Source organism: Mchenga conophoros, linkage group LG10, assembly GCF_057382185.1.
Source record: "Mchenga conophoros isolate Kocher_MC1m ecotype Shallow Benthic linkage group LG10, M_conophoros_male_GT1.1, whole genome shotgun sequence".
In the NCBI taxonomy this organism is placed as follows: domain Eukaryota; kingdom Metazoa; phylum Chordata; class Actinopteri; order Cichliformes; family Cichlidae; genus Mchenga; species Mchenga conophoros.
Window position 1 is genome coordinate 6,127,546 of NC_140535.1, and position 23,395 is coordinate 6,150,940.

General features: G+C 38.6%; 1 protein-coding gene across 6 annotated transcripts in view; it reads right to left on the reverse strand.

Moving 5' to 3' along the window:
- ntm (neurotrimin) overlaps positions 1-23,395 on the reverse strand; it is a 181,228-nt gene that overhangs the window by 17,954 nt on the left and 139,879 nt on the right. For 2 of the 6 annotated variants that reach the window (XR_014894066.1, XM_085288303.1), the window contains exon 8: positions 14,532-21,897. The exons of 2 other annotated variants lie outside the window; for them this stretch is intronic. Coding sequence is in view for 3 of the 4 variants with exons in the window: in XM_085288303.1 (XP_085144429.1) it covers positions 21,797-21,897 (101 nt within the window). In the remaining variant the exon portion in view is untranslated. Of the gene's footprint in view, positions 1-12,747; positions 13,183-14,531; positions 21,898-23,395 lie in introns of those variants that run through there. 2 more of the 6 variants (XM_085288306.1, XM_085288304.1) reach the window with 2 other exon arrangements.

The window sequence follows — 23,395 nt, forward strand, 5'->3', positions numbered from 1 at the left end:
TACACACAATTTTGTAAACAAAAAGAAAATTTCTTTGAGAAAGTGAGGGGATTTGTTTCTATTTCTTCAGGAAGTAAAACTTGGGTGAGCATTACCTAATTAATTAAAGCAGAAAAATGTGTGAATCCGAATTGTAACAAATATGAATCAAATGGTACACCTACATGTTGTCTTTATCTTATGTGATGAAGTTAGTTTTGTCAACTGTTTGTTTTGTTATGGCTAATTGACTTTATCCATGGATGATGATAGTGTCACATTGTCCTGTCATTTCTTTTAAATATACTAAATAGAAGCCCTGCTTTTAATCTCTTTGGCTGTGATTAACACTGTGTTCCCCCAGCCCAGAATCAGTACACCCTGCTCTCTGTGAAATTGAATAGTTTGTCTCATCTACATAATGTGTTGCAGGTTTTTCACTTGATGTGTCAGGATTATTACATATTAAAAATGATTGGCAAGTTAATGTCACGTGTGGTGGTCATATGTCTGCAAAACCTCTATATAAATAAAATGTAACTCAATTCTTAAAATATATCATCTGTTAAAATATAAAAACTTAAAATTAAATTTGAAAATGTAAATTTACTGATAAGCTACAATGAAAAATTCCTGCCACTCCTCCTCCTTGCTCTGGATTCAGGTTTTTTTGACTGAGTATGACTCAGACGTTGTGAGTATTTGAAATTAACATTAATCCTATTGTAATCATTCTCTAAGGTGTGATAAATGATCAAATCATTAGCTAACAGTGACATAGAAGACAGAATATTTAAACACTGTTTGATAATCAACATTTAACTGATTTAGTCTTTGGTGTATTTGAGGACATTCAATTATTATGTCTTTGTGGGGATTTTTAAATATGTTTGTTTTGGTTTTTTTTGCTGATTTTTAATTAGTTTTTTGTTTGTTTGTGACACAGTCTTATGGGGCTATTTGATGGGGCACCTCATTTCTATACTTTGCCCCAGGTGAAGACATGTATTTCAATGCCCTGACAGCTACAGGGTTTAAACTGGTGTTTAGTCTATTTGTCTTTGTTTCAATGCTCCTATATCTTTTGCCTGATGGCAGCAGTTGGAACAGGTTATGAGTGTGGTGTGCGGAGCCTATTATGATATTTCCTGCTTTCCTGAGACAGTGAGAGTAGTGCAGTAGAACAAGATGCTCTCCATAGAACATCAGTAGAAGGACACCAGCAGCTTTTGAGTGATGATATTTTTCCTGAGGACCCACAGGAAAAAAAGTCTCTGCTCAGCCTTCTTTGCCAGCTCTGCTGTGTTCACACCCAAGGGCAGGTCCTCCGTGATGTGAACTCCAAGAAAACAGAAGTCCAATCCCCACCTTATGATTCCTACAATGGGAGGGGCGAGATCAGCTGGTTCTGGCACAGAGGAGAAAGGTCTCCAGGCCCGCGCCAGCGTCACAAGCCTTTCTCCTCTGGGCCAGGACCAGCTGATCTCGCCCCTTCCAGGACTGCTGGCCACCCGTCAAAAAGCCTTTCCTCTATGCTCTCTCTCGCCAGTTACCCGGCAGCAACGGACAATGTACCAAGCTCACGGGGGTTGTGGAGACGTCAGAGCAAGAGTATTGGCGGTGCGGGCTGCTGGGACATTTTAACTGGGAATGCCCTCTCATTTAGGTTGGGCAGGTGTTCTGTGTTGCCAGGGTGCCAACAGCCCCCCCTTACTTGTGTATGCCCTTAATTTATAGAGTGGTGGAATATGGGATATATATATATATAAAGGCAGAGCTAAAGTCAATAAAGACGAGGTGTGCACAGTTCCCCCTGCGCTCCAGGCAGGACAGAGTAGCATGGAGAGCAGCAGTAGCAGGGTCCTCAGAACTTTTCCTGTAAGCAAATTGGAGTGCATTAAAGGTGGGAGGGATGAAATGTGTCATCCTTATGTTCTTCCACCCTAATCATAGGAGTTATTGTGAACTGAAACTATGTGTGGAGCACCTGCCTCAGGTAGCTCCACTTCCAAAGGAGCAAAAAGTGGTTCGGCTCCTCTGACGTTGAGGCATCACCTGCAGCAGAAAAATGACTGGTCTTATAATGAGTAATGTGTTAGATTCCTTGCCAAACCCGCCTGCTGTTGTTACTGTCTAAATGCTCCTCAATCATCTTTTCCTTTATTCCCTCTTAGCCTTCATGATGCCACTCTTCAGTTTGGTTTCTGCCATACTGTAGAGGGCCTTGTTACCAGACCTGAAGGTGGTGTTCCTCTCCTTTAGCAGCCGCTGTACCTTACTTTCATACCTCTTTTGTCGTTGATGTACACACACACACACCCACTCCTGTGCTCTTGCCAGAGTTTATGGTCCTGTCATAGCGCTAAGACATGTAGCCTATAGCTCAACAGCCGAGTCCTGTATGCATCAATAAAGCCAGGTTTGTGTGATCACAAATAAGCAGTGTTGGGTACGTTACTTTAACCCTTTAAGACCTACCATAGAACCAAGTCCGCCAGAGCTTATATTATATTTTTACATGCTGTAGTGCCATTTTTGGGATTTCAAGTTGATATACATCAATACAACCATTATAGCCCAAATTTTAATAATATGTCTGCATTAAGTGCATAGTAAACTACATAAACAGAAAAGTGCAATAAACTACAAAAAAATTTAAAATCGTTTTTGTTTTTTTAACATATATTTCTAATTAGAGAAATTTAAGAGGCTTATCCCTCAAAACTGTAAATACAAAAAAGTTGCACAAAATAGTTTCCCACCACAGGAAATTTTTTTTTTTTTTTTGAAATACACCAATTTTTATATACTGCAGGAAAAACGAAAATAAATATTATAATGCAAATTTGCGAAAAAACAGCATATGCATCAAAATAAACTATTTCCAGCAGTGCAATATGAGTCCTAAGCATCCCAGAAACGACACAGAAAGTCATAAAGTCAAACATAACTTTTAAAAACACAACTATAGGCTCATAAGGCCCTGATGGTAAGAAAAAAAACTACATTTCCGCAAAATGACATCACTTCCGGTTTCGGGCAGGTCATGACGGACATGCGATAGTTCACACTGATGGACGTAGGAAGTGTTACAAACAGCTGATAGGATCGGCAAAGGATCTGGAATATTATGTTTTTGTTGCTGCAAGTGCTTTTTATGCAGTTTTTGCAAAGCTATACATGGAAGGAAACCGTGACCTAAATCAAGCTGATGGCATAAGATGTAAGTACAACTCCTCTGGTTTCATATGCAAAAAAAATAATTGCGCTAGCTTGCGTGGTTGCAGTTCTACCGGGATTTGAAAATAGTTATGCAAAACGGAGCGAAGTAACGTTACTAGTTACTTCTATCAAAAGTAACTCAGTTACTTCGAGTTACTATACTTTTAAAGTAACTAGTTACTAGGGAAAGTAACTTTGGTTTTACTCAGAATTCTCTTATTAATGTGTTGCTTCCCTAACCAGCAAGGATGCCAGTCTTCTAGCTTGTTTACATGTTAGCACTATCCTGCCACAAGTGCACTGTGCCACCTACCAAGAGAAAGGAAAAAATAATGTGCATATTTCCATGAGAGAAATCCCATGCCTGGACCGTCGTCAACTGCTGCCATGATTCTAGCCTACCTACGTCACAGCATCACGTGCACTTTTTACGTCCAACACGGAAACTGCAGTCGTGGTGCTTTTCGATTTGTTGGGAGATTTTGAGTTTTGTGTCATGTTTATTTTGTAGCTTCATTTAAAGGAAGAAGAGCTTATGAGTTGTACAACTGCAGAATAGGGAAGTGAGACATTGCGTGCAGAGAATATGTGCTATGACCGTTAAACGCCTTTTTTCTGTTTCAAAAGATAAGCTAATGGTTCCTCCTTTTAAGGAGTTGTTATTGAGTTCTATACATGCCACACCTATTGTTGTGAAAGCTGTTTGAGTATAAATAAAGGATGTACTGACGCCCCGCGCGATTCCTCTGTGACACATCTAGTGCACACGTTAGTGCAGAACAGATCGGATCGTGTCGGGGCATCGCCCATGTACATGCAATATCTTTGAGTCTGTGTTTCTTGCCTCCTAAGAGTTTTCTCCTCACACAATTATACTCGGAACTCGGAAATTCTGCCTTCCGAGTAGGAAGATGTGGGTAATTCCAGACTGCAGATGAGCTGCATACAGGGCTGGGCTGGGACAAAAAAAAATCGGTCCGGGTATTTTGAGTATTATAGGAAAAACCATAAAGCCTTTGAATGAAAACAAACGTTGTTGTGACAGTGATGTACACTCTCTTGTTGATATATATATATATATGTATCTATCTAATAAACTTAAACCTACACCACCCTCCCTATTCTGTTATTCTAAACAGTAATTAGCCAAAACCCCAACAGTGCTTGCTCGAGTTAACCTCCTGAACCTGCCCCCCTTTTCCCTGTTAACGCCCTACCTGGCCCCTGGCAAAACTTTGCTAGACGCACCCCTGCACAGTTACCAGCTGTCAGTCCAAAAAAGGATCCTGGTGTTATTTTTCTCTCAGAAGCAGTACATAACTTCCCTTCAACTTATTCATGTCACCTAAAAGGTAAACCTGTTTCTTCATCACCTGTTCAGCTCTGATGATTCAGTAAGGTCATCTCCTGGTTTCACCTTCATGTTTCCCTCTCACCACATATCCAAACCGATATCATGACCAGCAGCTTTTGCAGCTGTGGCTCCAGCAAACATCACCTAGTACTAGAAAGTAGTGATGCGCGAATCATGAACGAATCGTTCAATACTCAAGAATCACTTTACTGACTCATGAATCATGATTCACAAGCCCAACGGACTCACTGACTCATCCCTGTTGATGTTAGCAGCAATATATCTAGCTTATAATTAAAATTGTGGAGAAAAACACAACATCTAGTATCTTAACAAAAAAATCTAAGTCGTCCAGGTCTTTATGTCATTAAGACATTCCTGCCGTTGAACTAATTGGTTTGTGTTATCTTTCTTCAAGTTCAGTGGCATATACAGTGGGGCAAAAAAGTATTTAGTCAGCCACCGATTGTGCAAGTTCCCCCACTTAAAATGATGACAGAGGTCAGTAATTTGCACCAGAGGTACACTTCAATTGTGAGAGACAGAATGTGAAAAAAAAATCCATGAATCCACATGGTAGGATTTGTAAAGAATTTATTGGTAAATCAGGGTGGAAAATAAGTATTTGGTCAATAACAAAAATACAACTCAATACTTTGTAACATAACCTTTGTTGGCAATAACAGAGGTCAAACGTTTACTATAGGTCTTTACCAGGTTTGCACACACAGTAGCTGGTATTTTGGCCCATTCCTCCATGCAGATCTTCTCGAGAGCAGTGATGTTTTGGGGCTGTCGCCGAGCAACACGGACTTTCAACTCCCGCCACAGATTTTCTATGGGGTTGAGGTCTGGAGACTGGCTAGGCCACTCCAGGACTTTCAAATGCTTCTTACGGAGCCACTCCTTTGTTGCCCGGGCGGTGTGTTTTGGATCATTGTCATGTTGGAAGACCCAGCCTCGTTTCATCTTCAAAGTTCTCACTGATGGAAGGAGGTTTTGGCTCAAAATCTCACGATACATGGCCCCATTCATTCTGTCCTTAACACGGATCAGTCGTCCTGTCCCCCTGGCAGAAAAACAGCCCCATAGCATGATGTTTCCACCCCCATGCTTCACAGTAGGTATGGTGTTCTTGGGATGCAACTCAGTATTCTTCTTCCTCCAAACACGACGAGTTGAGTTTATACCACAAAGTTCTACTTTGGTTTCATCTGACCACATGACATTCTCCCAATCCTCTGCTGTATCATCCATGTGCTCTCTGGCAAACTTCAGACGGGCCTGGACATGCACTGGCTTCAGCAGCGGAACACGTCTGGCACTGCGGGATTTGATTCCCTGCCGTTGTAGTGTGTTACTGATGGTGACCTTTGTTACTTTGGTCCCAGCTCTCTGCAGGTCATTCACCAGGTCCCCCCGTGTGGTTCTGGGATCTTTGCTCACCATTCTCATGATCATTTTGACCCCACGGGATGAGATCTTGCGTGGAGCCCCAGATCAAGGGAGATTATCAGTGGTCTTGTATGTCTTCCATTTTCTGATGATTGCTCCCACAGTTGATTTTTTCACACCAAGCTGCTTGCCTATTATAGATTCACTCTTCCCAGTCTGGTGCAGGTCTACAATACTTTTCCTGGTGTCCTTCGAAAGCTCTTTGGTCTTGGCCATGGCGGAGTTTGGAGTCTGACTGTTTGAGGCTGTGGACAGGTGTCTTTTATACAGATGAGTTCAAACAGGTGCCATGCATACAGGTAACGAGTGTGGGACAGAAAAGCTTCTTACAGAAGACGTTACAGGTCTGTGAGAGCCAGAGATTTTCCTTGTTTGAGGTGACCTTTGGATGGCATTACCTTGGCCTCCAGTAACGCTGTGAGGAACCTTGGAGTCATTTTTGACCAGGACATGTCCTTCAATGCACATATTAAACAAATATGTAAGACTGCGTTCTTCCATTTGCGCAACATCTCTAAAATTAGAAATATCCTGTCTCAGAGTGACGCTGAAAAACTAGTTCATGCATTTATTACTTCCAGGCTGGACTACTGCAATTCATTATTATCAGGATGTCCAAAAAACTCACTGAAAAGCCTTCAGCTAATCCAAAATGCTGCAGCAAGAGTACTGACAGGGACTAGAAAGAGAGAGTATATTTTTTCCTGTTTTGGCTTCCCTTCATTGGCTTCCTGTTAAATCCAGAATTGAATTCAAAATCCTGCTCCTCACATACAAGGTCTTAAATAATCAGGCCCCATCTTATCTTAATGACCTTGTAGTACCATATCACCCTATTAGAGCACTTCGCTCTCGCTCTGCAGAACTACTTGTTGTTCCTAGAGTATTTAAAAGTAGAATGGGAGGGAGAGCCTTCAGTTTTCAGGCCCCTCTTCTGTGGAACCAGCTTCCAGTTTGGATTCGGGAGACAGACACTACAGGGAGTGCAGAATTATTAGGCAAATTAGTATTTTGTCCACATCATCCTCTTCATGCATGTTGTCTTACTCCAAGCTGTATAGGCTCGAAAGCCTACTACCAATTAAGCATATTGGGTGATGTGCAACTCTGTAATGAGAAGGGGTGTGGTCTAATGACATCAACACCCTATATCAGGTGTGCATAATTATTAGGCAACTTCCTTTCCTTTGGCAAAATGGGTCAAAAGAAGGACTTGACAGGCTCAGAAAAGTCAAAAATAGTGAGATATCTTGCAGAGGGATGCAGCAGTCTCTAAATTGCAAAGCTTCTGAAGCGTGATCATCGAACAATCAAGCGTTTCATTCAAAATAGTCAACAGGGTCGCAAGAAGCGTGTGGAAAAACCAAGGCGCAAAATAACTGCCCATGAACTGAGAAAAGTCAAGCGTGCAGCTGCCAAGATGCCACTTGCCACCAGTTTGGCCATATTTCAAACCTGCAACATCACTGGAGTGCCCAAAAGTACAAGGTGTGCAATACTCAGAGACTTGGCCAAGGTAAGAAAGGCTGAAAGACGACCACCACTGAACAAGACACACAAGCTGAAACGTCAAGACTGGGCCAAGAAATATCTCAAGACTGATTTTTCTAAGGTTTTATGGACTGATGAAATGAGAGTGAGTCTTGATGGGCCAGATGGATGGGCCCGTGGCTGGATTGGTAAAGGGCAGAGAGCTCCAGTCCGACTCAGACGCCAGCAAGGTGGAGGTGGAGTACTGGTTTGGGCTGGTATCATCAAAGATGAGCTTGTGGGGCCTTTTTGGGTTGAGGATGGAGTCAAGCTCAACTCCCAGTCCTACTGCCAGTTTCTGGAAGACACCTTCTTCAAGCAGTGGTACAGGAAGAAGTCTGCATCCTTCAAGAAAAACATGATTTTCATGCAGGACAATGCTCCATCACACGCGTCCAAGTCCTCCACAGCGTGGCTGGCAAGAAAGGGTATAAAAGAAGAAAAACTAATGACATGGCCACCTTGTTCACCTGATCTGAACCCCATTGAAAACCTTTGGTCCATCATCAAATGTGAGATTTACAAGGAGGGAAAACAGTACACCTCTCTGAACAGTGTCTGGGAGGCTGTGGTTGCTGCTGCACGCAATGTTGATGGTGAACAGATCAAAACACTGACAGAATCCATGGATGGCAGGCTTTTGAGTGTCCTTGCAAAGAAAGGTGGCTATATTGGTCGCTGATTTGTTTTTGTTTTTGAATGTCAGAAATGTATATTTGTGAATGTGGAGATGTTATATTGGTTTCACTGGTAAAAATAAATAATTGAAATGGGTATATATTTGTTTTTTGTTAAGTTGCCTAATAATTATGCACAGTAATAGTCACCTGCACACACAGATATCCCCCTAAAATAGCTAAAACTAAAAACAAACTAAAAACTACTTCCAAAAACATTCAGCTTTGATATTAATGAGTTTTTTGGGTTCATTGAGAACATGGTTGTTGTTCAATAATAAAATTATTCCTCAAAAATACAACTTGCCTAATAATTCTGCACTCCCTGTATCTCTACTTTTAAGATTACGCTTAAAACTTTCCTTTTTGCTAAAGCATATAGTTAGGGCTCAACCAGGTGACCCTGAATCCTCCATTAGTTATGCTGCAATAGACGTAGGCTGCCGGGGATTCCCATGATGCATTGAGTTTTTCCTTTCCAGTCACCTTTCTCACTGACTATGTGTTAATAGACCTCTCTGCATTGAATCATATCTGTTATTAACCTCTGTCTCTCTTCCACAGCATGTCTTTTATCCTGTCTTCCTTCTCTCACCCCAACCAGTCGCAGCAGATGGCCGCCCCCTGAGACTGGTTCTGTCGGAGGTTTCTTCCTGTTAAAAGGGAGTTTTTCCTTCCCACTGTTGCCAAAGTGTTTGCTCATAGGGGGTCATATGATTGTTGGGTTTTTCTCTGTATCTATGAAGCGCCTTGAGGCGACTGTTGTTGTGATTTGGCGCTACATAAATAAAATTGAATTGAATTGAATTCAAATAAGCTATTCCCCTGCAGATGATCTGTTAGCTGTTTGACAACTACTCAAGAATTTTTAAGAATTTTAGATATGAAAGGAAGGTGGGTAATTTTCTGCTTCTAAATTCAGATACAACTGAGATTTTTGTAATCTTAGAAACATGGTATTTTAACAGATGCTTACTCTGGATGGCATTGACCTGGCTTCATGTAACACTGAAGAATCATGGCGTCATTTTTGACCAGGATATGTCCTTTAATCCAAATACTGAATAAATATTTTGGACTGTTTTCTTCCATTTGCCCAATATCTCTAAAATAAAAAACATCCTGTCTTTGTCAAGGTAGAAGCAGGGCTCACACGCAAGGTTCCAATTGACGACAGTGCATTTATTTATAGTGGATAATAATAACAGTTCATAAAGGTAAACACAGTTTTGAATGTCTAGTTTATTCCAGGCTTTATATTTATAGTACCAATGGGATGTTTTACGTAATCTCGCTGTTGTAGCCAGTGACAGTTCAAAGGTGAGTTCTTAGGCCAACAAACACAGTGGTTAAGCTTTTTAATGCAGCTGATTTTCTTTGTTATTAATATAGTCAACATAGTTTAAAAACATCAAGGTATAGGCCCTTGTTTTAGTTCATGAACAACAGGTTTGTTTGTTTTTTGGGGAGATATGTGGTCCTCACAGGATAGCCACCACATGCTGGACATTAAACTAAATATAAAGCACAGCTGGGATAGGCTCCAGCACCCCCCGCAACCCTGAAAAGGACAAGCGGAAGCGAATGGATGGATGGATGGATAAAGCACTTATAAGTAGCTCTGTTTACCTTTCCGTAAAAGTCACTGCTCATATAACCCCAATTTAAACATATTTGGAGTGAATAAAGCATCTTCACTACTTAACAGCTTTTACTTAATATGATAGTTTAGGTGACTTAAGCTTAATAGTATTCATTCAGTCATTTTCACAGTTGTTAAATTACACATTTAACTTTGATTTAAGGAACACTGACCTTTAACAAAAGGCTAAGAAAACGCTTTCATCTTTTAAGTAACATTACTGTGTTGAGTCTCTAATGTAATGAGCAGCCCTCAGCAGCAGAGAACAGATGTTTGCATGAATTAAATATTTGTTGAGACTGAAGTAGAGCTGTGGGGTATAACCGCTAAGCATTTCTTTAGTTGGGGGTTTCTGTCGCTGCTTACAAAAAAGCACAAAACCTACAATGCTGAGCTCATAATAGACACGGGTTTACATTATTTATTACCCAGTTGTGTAGAAGTATTTCTTCAGGTCACAAGCATCTCTCCTAGTAACAAAGATTCCAGTACATTTCTTTTCAATATGAATGAAGGAGAATAGAAAAATGCTTCTCCTTGCAGTTATAGTAGATTTCATAGTTGAGGAAGAGAGACACATTCAGAATGTTATGGGTGATGTCCAGCTGTGGTTATACATTATTGATGTACCAGTACACTTAGACAATACTGTGTGCAGGCTGTAAGACATATTGATGTGATTTAAAAAACTACAGTTAGTGGTTGTTGGTAATGTATCAGGCATACGACAATGAGCTCAGTCCAAGGTCAGGACCTCTGAGGGATAAGAAACCAATAAGTTTGACTTGTTCCTTACTTGACTTGATCCAATTGTAGAGGATCTTGCAGTTTTTTTCATGATAAAGTCTATTGTAGTGATGTGTCGGTCACAAATGAAATGGCTCTTAGAACCGGATCTTTGACGTGAACGACGTGAGCCAGCTCCTTGTCGCGAGCCGTGGGTTGTTTTTTTTTTTTCTTTCTTTTTCTTTTTTTTCTTTCTCTCACCCTCTCTCTCACACTTTTTTTCCGCTTCACTCAGCATGCAAGCTCAGCATCCCAGCTTTACGCTGGGATGAGGGGGGAGGGGCGGTAGTTACACTCAGTAGCACAGGAACAGAGCGGGAGGGAGAGAGAGAGAGCCAGGGGCAACAACGTCACATTAGAAAGGTATAGTAATCATCCACAACTATTTTCAGTTGCAGATGATAAAGGATTCCGAAAGTTTATTCATGCAGGCCCATATGACAGAGAATATGCATCTTCTTATTGTTTTCATATTTTAATTTATATTTAATTGTGTTGTGGTTTGCAGTGTTTTGTGTTGTTTCACTTTAAAATTTTTGACGGAAAAAGCTGAAAATTTAAATAGTTAAAAATTGAAATGTTTGTTTTTGTATTATATGATTTATTTATTACATTTTATGGTGGAGTGAATAAATAAAAGTATATTTACGGTGGCCCCTACAGACAAAGCACGTAAAAACTGCAAAACACGTAAAAACTCCAGAAGCACAAAAGACAACAGAAAGTGCTCCAGGGGTCCGTTCTTCGTACCTCGCTTACTACATCCAAGATCAAATGACACATCCAGCAGAGCAAGAACTCTTTATTGAGGGGTTTCAGGAGTTTCAGAGTTTAATTAAAACACAAGGGAACACTGCAAAGGCTGCAAAAGCAAGGAGAGAGGACTGGCAGAAAGTTGCTGACAAATTAAACTCGTAAGTAATTTATTATATTATATTACATTATATCATATTATATTATATTATATCATATTATATTATATTATATTATATTACATTATATCCTCTTTCACATTAGAGCCACAACAGGACCCACTAGAAAATGGGAACAAGTAAAAGTGAAATATAAGAATATTCTACAGAATGGTAATATTTATCACTTATATTGCTTTTAGTCTCTTGAAAAGAGACCCTGAAATAATCAGTTTGTTTATTTATAACAGCAACCAAGAAAAGGGCAGAGCAAAAAAAGACAGGTGGTGGTCCTGCACCCCCTTGTCACACCCCGGCAGAGGAGCTGGCCCTAGAATTGAATGCCACCAGACCCATTGTTGAGGGCATCCCTGGGGGCAGCTCTTCCTTAGACCAGCAGCCGGGGTGCAGTAGCAGCAGCACTTTCATAACTGGTAAATGAGCTCATAATTCTATTTGTACAATGTAAAATATTTGGTTGTTGCCTTAATTAAAATGCTTTTTGTACTTTGACATTTATTGACATCGTGGGTTTTTTAGTGTGTAGTTTTACATAACACTCCATCCCTTTTACCTGCACAGTAAGTTGGGATATATATATATGTATATTTGTGTATATAAAAATCTTTTTTTTAATTATTTAGACCAATAGGCTGTACCACATCCCTTTGTAACACCATTTTGTTTCCATTGCACAGGACAGTGAAGCAACCCTGTTAGATGACTGTGGTTTGGAGGAAGTCCCTGTAAGTGCATGCATAATTTGGCCTGAATTTGTATCTACTTGTGTACTTCTATGTGTTTCTGACTGCAGTATGATTTGCAGGCAAAGAGGCCGGCAGAGAGGCCTGATACAGAGGTGGGCAGTCTTGTAATTAATTTTACTTCCTATATGACATGTATTGACCGTTAAATGTTGTCTCTACAGTTGAAACAGGGTGACATTCGTTTGCTCTATAAGAGAAGTCTCCAGCAAAAAATGGAGTATACTGAGCCAAAGAAACAAAAGCTTCTAGGTGAAATCGAACTTCAAGCTCTAATGAGGCAAAAAGTTCAACTAGAAATCGAGTTCCTTCAAAAGGAACTTCAGAGTAAGTAAAAATACACTTTCATACAGAGCACTATTGATGACCTTGCGTGATACAGTATATATGATTTTTTTCCTGGCAAATGATGACTGGCTTTTTTTTGATGAGACAGAAAAAGATGCTGAAATAAATTTCAATGAAAAATATGTTTTTTCATGTTTTTAATATTCGAAATTGTGTTGCACAATTCTGTCCCGTGCAGCTCTGCCACTAGGTTGGTCCAAGTGCACTGGCTGGAGGTCATCATCAGGCTGCACCTCCACCACAGGAGTCCTCTCCTTTCTGATGGTGGCAATGTTGTGCAGTACGGCACATGCAACAATAATGTCACATGCCCTGTCAGGTGCAACCCTCAGACTTTTCAGACACTGAAATCTTCCCTTTATTTGCCCAAAGGTCATTTCAATGCGTGCCCTTGTCCTGGCTAGAGCTGCATTGTAGCGGGTTTGTGGCCCAGGGTTGGGGTCAGGGAACGGTGTCATGAAGTACTGCCTGCATGCATAACCCCTGTCTCCAAGGAGAATCCCATCGTAGGCCCCTGTGTAATGGAGAAATGCTGTTATGTTAGGCCCAAAATAAGTATGAAATATCAAAATAAGTCTCTTTTTCTTACCACACTCAAATAATGTGCATAACCCTGACTCTGAAAATTCCTGAGTCATGCACTGATCCGGGCCATTTAGCTTCCACATTTGTGATATGGCACATAGAGTCACACACCATCGGTGTGCTGACAATCGAGCTATAGTTACAGACATAGGTCATGATTGCATCACATTCATTATCGAATTTAATGTACCTGCAATAGAAAAAAAAATCCCTGTTTGACAACCTTTTGACAAACACACCCAGGAAATGCTTGAGTGCCAGGTATACTTTGCGAATGGAACGGCAGACAGCACTTTTGCCAATGTTCTCTGCATCTCCAACAGCGTACAGAAATGTGCCACTCGCAAAGAAATGCAAGGCAATGCACACAGTTTGTGCAGTTGTTAATGCCCGACTACGGTGAGTGGAACTCTTAACATAGGGATCCAACAAGTTGGTTAAGTAAATAATACCCTCACAGGAAAATCGATATCTCTCTATGAGCACACTGTCACACTGAGCTAAAGGATCCTGTCTATCCCGCAATATACGCTGAATTCTGAAAACTCTCCTTATCAATCTTGCTCCCAAGCAGGTTTACGCTTACGGATCTGTTGCTATGACAGCAAGTCCCGGATGAGCTTTGGAGAACCGAACGATCCAAGATCACGCGAAATCGTCAACAATCAAATCCAGCTAACTTACTTAGCGAGGTACGAAGAACGGACCCCAGGATGCTAGGTGCAGTGTTGACCTTTTGTTACCTAGTGGCTACACAAGCCAGCAAGTACCAACAAACGGATTTGGTGTGTGGTAATAACAGGTAAATGTTAAAGTTTTTTTTTAAATTATTTGAATATATATGAGTGCTTGTGTATAAATACACAAACAATACACATTTGCTTTCAATTGTGTAATGTAAGTGATCTAGGTAGCTCTGTTTTGGAAGTTCAGTTCATGCTAGAAAAGTGTTTTGGAGTTTGTACTTGCTTTGGAGTTTGTACGTGCTTTGTCTCTAGGGGCCACCGTAAATATTTATATATAAACCTATATAAATAAAACCACTGTTTTTTACATTAGTAATTCCTTTTGTGCGTAATTTTATATTATTGTTAATAATAAATTAATTAAAGCAACAAAACAACCCGAAGAGCCAGTTCTTTTTAGTGAGCTGAACCGGAAATCCCATCACTAGTCTATTGGCGGTGCAGCATGCCAGCAATTTGATTTCTTCCTATCACTATTTACTCTGAACAACCCATTAACACTAAATAAAGACAAGAAATCACAAAATATTAAGAGACAACATTTTATTACTGTCAGCCTTAAATATGAGCACACATTTTTCATCAATAAAATACATATGACCAACAACTCTATACAACTACCTTCAAGTAGTATTTACTGTAAGTGACCAAGTAGTATTGGGGTAAAAGTTATTGAATAGTGTTGAAATAAAATGACAAAAGTGCGAAGGATTAAAATATTCCAAGAGCTCAATTTACTTCATCTAAACATGTTTCAATCGTGTTTTATGAACACAAAATGCACAGTTTTATTGAATATGAAAAGTTGTGTTGATTTAACTCAGTAGTTTAAGTTTCTGCCAAAGCAAAACATTTGTGTGCAGCCAATGTCCACTATTGAATCAAGTAAATCAAACATGGCCTTTTTTCAGTGTAGGGTAGAATTTTAGTCATGTAAATAATCCAAAAATGAATCCCAACATATTGTGAGACAATGTCATGAATCTGCTAAGATAATCTCCGGGCAGTTGAGACAGATGTTTGTAATTGGTCATATAAACATGAACATGCAATGCTTCCAAAATACAAATCTTAGTGGGCTGTGATTCAAAATTGGCTCACAGAAAGAAAAAAATTATGTGTATCCAGCACTTCTCAGTGCGTTTTCATAAATGAATGCTGGTGCAGGATCAGAAATATGTATTTCTAAGATCCTCTGCTCATTCGCCTGGATTTTGTCATGGGTTTGGCTTGATTAGGACTTGCATATAATTTTTTTTAAAGTCATGCTTGGTGGGAATTGGGAGCCATTGCTCTAACATAGTGCAGACACAAAAAAAATGCAATATGCCTGCCTTCAATTTGTCTGAGAGATTAATTGTTACTGTGGTTGCTTATTTCCAATTTAAATAGGTATGTCAGCTCCTGTTGTGTTGAGTTTGCCTGAAAGAGATGCATATTATGTGCAGTTGCTGAAAGTGCATAGCATGTGGAAAAAGAATCAATTTTAATTCAACTCGTTTCAGTTTATTTCCATTTACATAGCGCCAAAGCACAAAAACTACCACAATCATCTCAAGGTGCTTTATACTGTATATTGTAGAGTAAAGATCCTACAACATTAAAGGGAAAATCTCAATAATCTGCCAACCCCCTAAGTGTAAGCACTTCTAGAAAGTGGGATGGAAAAACTCAGTTTTAACGAAAGAAACCTCTGACAGAACCAGGCCTAGGGAAGGGTGGCCATCTGCAATGGCTGGTTTGGGGTGAGGGGAAAGAAAAGATAAAGGGCAAAGAGTGACAAGACAAAAAAAATATTTAAATTATTTTCTAAAAACTAAATGTAATAGTGCAGTCTTTCACAATCAGTTTTTGACTTTTAATTACTAAAGGGAATGATTTCTTAAATTAAATTTCAATTTAATTCTATTTTATTTATAAAAAAAAATGACATTTAGCAAAACACTGTAATCATCACACAAGGTCAGACTTCTTACTTAAAGGAAAATTCAGATGTATTTCAAACTAGTGTAGTTCCTTTGAATGTCCAAGAATTGAAAATTAATTAAGTATCAAGCTAATGTAGCTATGATTTGTCACTGTTAGCCAGTGCTGCCTGTGGCTGTATTACAGGAAACAATCAAAATGTTGTTATTCCAAAACAGAAACCTGCAGACAGAAACATCATGAAGCTGTTCAAAGACTTGAACAATCAAAATAGTCTGCAAAGATGAATATAAATACGCCTGCATTAAGGTTAGCTGGAAGGTTATCCAAAACACATGCAATTTCTATTTTAGCACAAACCCTTGAACCATAGTAGTCACATTAAAGGGAAACATTAAAAGTTTAATTACAACAGAATTTGAATTAAAGTGAACCTAGTTAAGACCAACTGGACAACATGAGGACAAAGAAAGATTTTGTTTTGGTTTTTCAACTAAATGTGCATTAAATGGGAAATTAGCTGTGTTGTGTGGCACAAATCATTACACTGCCTCGCAACATGCAATTTGACTGTCTTTATTTAACTGCTCTGCAAGCCAGCTTGTCTAACCTTGAGGCTGACAATGTCCATATCGGATCAAGAACACTGGCACTAGGTAATACAAAAGGCTTAAAAAAATCCAAAATAAGCCTGTAAAGAGGCAGCATGCATAGGTTTTCTCCACATGCTTTTCCCTTTTCTGTGTTTGGAACAACAGGGATTTGAAAACAATGAAATTAAAATTACCTTTTACTCTTAGCTTTGTACATCTCAGACCAACACGAAAGCTTTAGAAAATATAATCCAGTTGGATTTTCAACAATGATCTGACAGGCATTGACTCTTCTCTATGTCATCCTCTGATCATGGATGATACTTATCGTTCCCAAAATGTTGTGTTCTGTGCCTTCTGGGGGATTTTTGTTTCTTGGAGGCCTTGAACTTATGATCTCATTGGCAGAATTTTAGGAGTAATCCTGTTTTGTCTGCATCTGAGGCTGAATCTCAGGTGGATCCTGGAGTCAGCTATCTTACTTGCTGTTTTCTCGTACTCATGTAGTAGCTTTAGGCAGTCTTTGCCAAAGTGGGTTAAAATGTCTTGATGCATCCAGGTAAGGAAAACCACCAAGTCATTGGCTCAGGTATGTGGATGACAATCTCAGGATGTACCACAATTCACTGATCACATTAACTCGGTAGACAAACACATCAAGTTCACCAGGGAGGATATGAAAAATGACAGACTAGCCTTAAACTGTAAGATTTTCATCAGTAATGGGGGTCATTTAAAAGTTGATGTGTACCGTCTACCTACGCATATGGATCAGTATTCAAGGTTTAACTCTCATCATCCACTAAAGCAAAAACTGGTTGTGATCAGGATGGTACAACATAGAGCGAACACCATCCCCACAGATACAGCAGCCAAGGAAGCAGAAAAACATCATATCAAGATGGCCTTGAGTAAATGCGCCAAAAACTGGTCTACCCCAAGGATCAAATCACCAGATACAAACAGAGTAATGTAGTGTACGCTGCTAAGTGCCAGAAGAATTGCCATGATTTATACATCGGGGAAACCAAACAACCTCTGGCAAAGTAGATGGCACAACAAGAGGTAACTCATCAGGCCAAGACTTTGCAGTCTATATAATCCTACAGGCTGGTGCATACTCTTTCCACTAACCTGTAGGATGAAGCTGTACCGGTACACATCCTGGACAGGGAGGAGTGCTAGTTTGAGTGGGGAGTGAAGGAGGCCATTTACGTGAAAAGGGAAAGACCATCTCTGAATTGAGGAAGGAGCCTAAGGGTACATCTTTCGCTATCTTACAATGCTGTGATTGCAGCCATTTCCCAACTCTCTATGAATGGTACTGATGGCCACTGATCAGTTGTCATTGAAGAATAGTCTTTGGTCTCTGGTTGTTAATAAATAATAATTTAATAATTTCAAATATATTAATAAAAGTTCCTAGAGGTCATCCAAGGTCACCCAGCACCTTTCTTTATGGTGAAAACATTGTGAAACATAAACCATGATATTTTTATCATGATCACAGTCTCAAAAGTAAAAAAAAAATAGGTTCACCGTAATAGTTAAAATAGACTATGCATTAACAAAATACAAATTAATCAGAACAACATAGGGATGTTTTTTATTAGAAAAGGTAAATACGGGCTTTTGACCTTGAAACTTTCATTAATGTTCTTACAAAAGCATTACAAACTAACATTTTAGAAGCACAAACCAGCATAAATGTTTGCCATCAATTTTGTTTGATTTGAAGAAGGTGGGGTCAGCTGAGACTGAAGAAGTCACTTGGATGAGTGACAAAACATTTCTCCCACTGAAAGCGTTACGTCCACATGAACAGAATCAACGTTTGGGGATTTTTTTTACCTGGATGATTAAGAATGCATCAAGATTTTTATCACATTCTTAGCTCAGTGTTAAGCAATTTGCAAAATTTTATCCATGGTGAGAGATCTTACTGCAAGTTCATAAACAGGTGTATTTGATATAAAAAATTTGTAGAGTTCTAAAGTCGTATTTTTAATTCTCACAGTTTCGATTACCTTGTGAGATAGTGATCAAACTGTACATGTGCTACTAAGTGTGAGCAAGTACTCAGCAGCAAATGTACTGGAAAATCGAAATAAGACTTTCAGGTGTTTATTGCTGCGCTATTAAAAAATCTGGCTAGATGATAAACATTTGCTTATAGGTAGTATTGAATGGATCACTGCAAAAACTTCCCTATGAGGTGACGTGAGTCCATCTTAAATGTGGTGAATCTTGTCATAAAATGACTGTGCAGGATAGACGTGTGATTGGTAGTGCCTTCTTTCAACCCAGGATGGAATAATTACCATGTCATTTCCAAACATTGGAGTGCTAGAGATAAATAATGTTCTGCAGTCTCGCTCTGTCCCTCCCTCTCTCTGATATGTGAAAACAAACAATGATTAGCCTGTCAGATTCAGGTCGTGATTATCCTGATCAGTTTCTAAAACGACCCGTTTCATGCCTCTCTGATTTGGATGTTGGCTCTTCTTTTCACACCAAGGAGTGAAAAGGTTGTTATCCCCAAAAACCATGGAAAGAAAAGAAAGATAGAGGTAGGGGAATGTGGATGATGGACTAGGGCCTCAGTGGTGCTGACACAAGCCAGAGGGAAAAGACTGAGAAAGGGGGCAAAAAATGTATATTAAAAGAACAGAGGTCATTGCTTTTGTGTACCCTTTCCTCCTTTTAGGTGTGATGAACGTTCAGAAGATAAGAAAGGCAACATCTCCCATCATTAAACAGACATAGTAATTTGTTTTAATTCACTGTTTTTGTTTGTTGCAGTGTTAATGGAAACCTTCAATTGCAAAACTCTGATAGAAACTGACAGTAAAAACAAACAGCATTTTGCAAGGGATGCACAATGTCTTAAAACAATCCCTTTCATTACAAAAGCCAGTAGTTCAACACCAGATGTACATTTTTTGTTATTGTCACTAAATAACAAAAAAGCATACCCATGTTAAGTACAGTCTGCCAATTGGTACAAATCTCTTTTCAAATTGAGAGATATGAAAGAGAGAAATTACCAGCTTTAATTCTTCCTGTCATTTTGTGAGAGGTTACAGATTGTTGCATAAAATTCTCATGCTCACAATGAAATATGGTAAAGGAGGTCTGCTGATTGTTTGCTGCCTGTGACACTCTGCCTGCACTGATGTTTGTCCATATTGAAACATATGATTTTCAGGTTTTCTCATATATTCTGTCTTTTCTGTTAATGCAAGTTATATATCAGGTGATAAGAACTGTTGTGGCCTATTTGCTGAGACCTTTAATCAGTCTCAGTTATTGCAGTTGGCTTGCATACTCTACAGTAAAGTCTAAAATTATTAAATCTTCTGACCAACATCTCACAATCTGACTCCTATACTGTACATTTTGGTTTAAGAGTATCAATGATTTTGTATTTTACTCGTGTCAAAAGACAACACATTTACTCTAAAGGTCTTCATGAGTCTACCCATGTCAGTAGATCTGTATAGGACTGGATAATGGACAAAATACTAAAGATGGGTCTTAGCCTATAAGTCTAAATCGTGAAGTGGCAGCAAAAGTACCTTAAATCTGCTTTCATTCTAATAGGCTAAGAATAATTGCTTAATTTATAAAGTCCAAATCAACAGAAGTCTGAAAGTCTTTACTGCAAAATGTTTGCTAATTCAACCCTTTTCTTATAAGTTTATGGTCTCAGTTCCTACTTTCAATACAGCTTCAGTCTAATATGATCTTCACTTTGTGCATTATAGTTTAATTTACAGATAATGATGAAACAATGTATGCTTCTAGTTACTATTGTATGGTAGTGAATAATTTCCTCAGGTTGTCAATGAAAAAGGAACTCTTAAGACTGCAAATGAGCAATTATGTCACAGTGGCATAAATGCTCATTTGCAGTTATGCCACGTTTTACATATAGTCTTTATTTCTGACCTATTTTTTCTGACCTTTTTTTAACCCAGGTGTTATTTCTATATTATTTCTGGGTCAATATTAAAAAAAATAGGCAAATCCACTTTAATTCACTGTGGTACATTTTTGCACAGACAGACATTTTTGTACCCATGAAGACCTCTAGTTTACTCTGAAGTTAATGAGAAGACAATACTTAAAAATCAGGGTCTTTGTTTGGTGATTTGAAAAACAGGAAGTTTATGAAATATAGTCTTTGGGTCATTTGTGTCTAAATACATGCAGAAAGAGTTTATTTTGTGTTAATCTACTCAAAACGACTGTTCTGTAACCCTCCAGTGCTGGTTTAGAACATAAACAGGAACAATTTCTAGAGCATGTATACATGGTATGATATTAAACAAATATCAATAGCATTAATAGGTCTGCATTATTTAAGTCAGATGTCCACTCCATACAAATGTAGCTAACATTCCCTCCATCTGTAAATATTAAAGTCTAACATAATTATAATAATCTTGACAACATTTTTGTATACAACCAGTACCAGTAAAGAACAAAAAATGACAAAGAGATGAAAGTAAGGGGTTTGTCCCAAATAATTACAAGTTCATATTTCCCGTTCTTAAAAATATTTAAAACTACACATAATTGAAAAAATATAATTAAAAAGATTAGCATAGCACAAGTGCAAATATATCACTATAATGGTGGAAACAAAAATACTACAATTCTGCTTTCAACAACCAGACGAAAGGATAATTATTATACATTAAAATATGATAATACCAGGTTTTCAGCCTCAGGGCAACCTTGTGTTTGACTCTTTCAGTTTAATTTTGAGGTATTTAGAATTCACTTCTTATATTTGCTGTAAATTTGCTGTTTCCTGGAATAGACATGAATATTCAGTGTGGTTAAATTCAAGACAAATCCATTTGATTAAGAGACACTTTTTAAAAATAAGAGACACCATTTTAAAAATCTTTTTTTTAGAATCACAGGTAAAAAGAGAAAATCCAGAATAATATGATTCAAAGAGAAAAATATCCAACAAAATTCAATTAAAAGGTGAAACATTTGTTACATCCTTGAAATCTTAAAAAAAAAGACCCTCAATGACATACTTGTTTAGCGGGTCAACATCAATGCAGTGCAGATTAAATCATGCACTTAATGTGCATCAGTTTATGGTTTCAGTTGGAAAAAACAAAAACGCACACACACACACTCCCACGCACACACATACACACACACGCACACACACCTACACACACTCACACGCATACACACACACACACGCAGGTACACACACACACAAAACACTGGAGTTCAACTCAATTTATCTTCAAAATCTAAGCAGGAAGGACAGAATTATAATGAAGAGGAGACAGTTGTGTGAGTGCACACTCATTGCACCGCCGCTGCCATCCTGAACTGCTCTCGGTCCTAACAGGAGATAGAATGAGGAAAAACATCTGGGTAAGTTTCACCACTAAGGAGTTTTCTTCTTTTGGTGTGTCAGTACTTGAAGTAAGTAAAACCTCCCGTCTGTGAACAATCCAGCATTACAAACATATTTGTGTTTTTTTTAAACAACAACTTAAAGAGTAATAAGACCTGTAACAATTATTATGGTTTGTATGTCATCTTAATAAGATGGCATGAAGACAGAATTTAAAGGTCACAGTACTGCAATTTTGATGCAGAAGTTTTTGCTACAATATATTAGAGTTCAATTTTAGGGACACCTGGTTGTGTCTTTGATGGTATGTTCCCCTGGGTTATCTTGCAAACAGTTTTGCATTCATAACAAGAAACAAAATGTCAATGGTTAATATATCAGCAAAAATTCAGTACACATTCAGTTGACGGAAATTGAGAATGTGCTTTGTTGTTTGACAATGCACACCCACAGACTGTATGGCAACAATTATGTTTTAATACTGATAAAGTTAACAATGACTTAAACCAAGAGCCTGAAAAAGTGACTAACTGTATTATCTATACCTTCTTTTGTTTCGCCACAAAACATAAGATTTTTTAAGGTTTAGAGTTAGGAAAAAGAAATGCAGGATATTTGCATAGCGAGAATCTGGGAACACAGTAATTAACACTGTAACTGCCAGGAGGAGTGATTTTGACCCCTCAGTTGATTGTTTACATTTTAAAATTGATCTCAACGCAGGCTACACAAAAGGGGAGAAAAAAGCATTTTAAATTATTATTGTAAAAGTAGTAATGTCCAAGTTGATCATCGCGTCCATTTTTACATCTGCCTCAAAATCACCAAAGTGCAGCCTCCCATTCAGTGTTCACACTGCTCCCCAATTCTCAATCTGCAGCTTCACCTCCCCAGCTGTCCGGGTCAGGTCTAAAACCTGTTTTACTGATGTGCTCTGGATTTCACTATTCATTTGTTTGGATTAGTTCTCCACAGTCTAGACTCTGTTCACGTTAGGTATGAATTCCTATGCTGCTCAGAAGAGAAAGCAACCTGTCACTTCTCCATGCTTTCGGTTACGCACTCCCCCTGCTTCTGCTCAAAATCCCATACTCAGCCTGTAGTAATCATTCTTTTTGTTTTTTTTAATCTAACTACAGTCACCTATATATTTATTTATCAGTCACATATAACTAGCTTTTGGCTGATGTTATAACAGTCAAAGGTGGGTTCTAGGTAAAAGTGGACATTTTGTTTTTCTTTTGATCTCAAACATTCCAAAATTCCAAATTTGATAAATAATCCCCTTTTTTTTTTAAAAAAAGTCATGAAATTTGAGACGATCAGGTTTTATTTTAACCCTTTAAGACCTGCCATAGAACCAAGTCCGCCAGAGCTTACTTTATATTTTTACATGCTGCAGTGCCATTTTTGGGAGCATTTCAAGTATCTATACATCAATACAACTGTTATAGCCCATATTTTAATAATATGTATGCATTA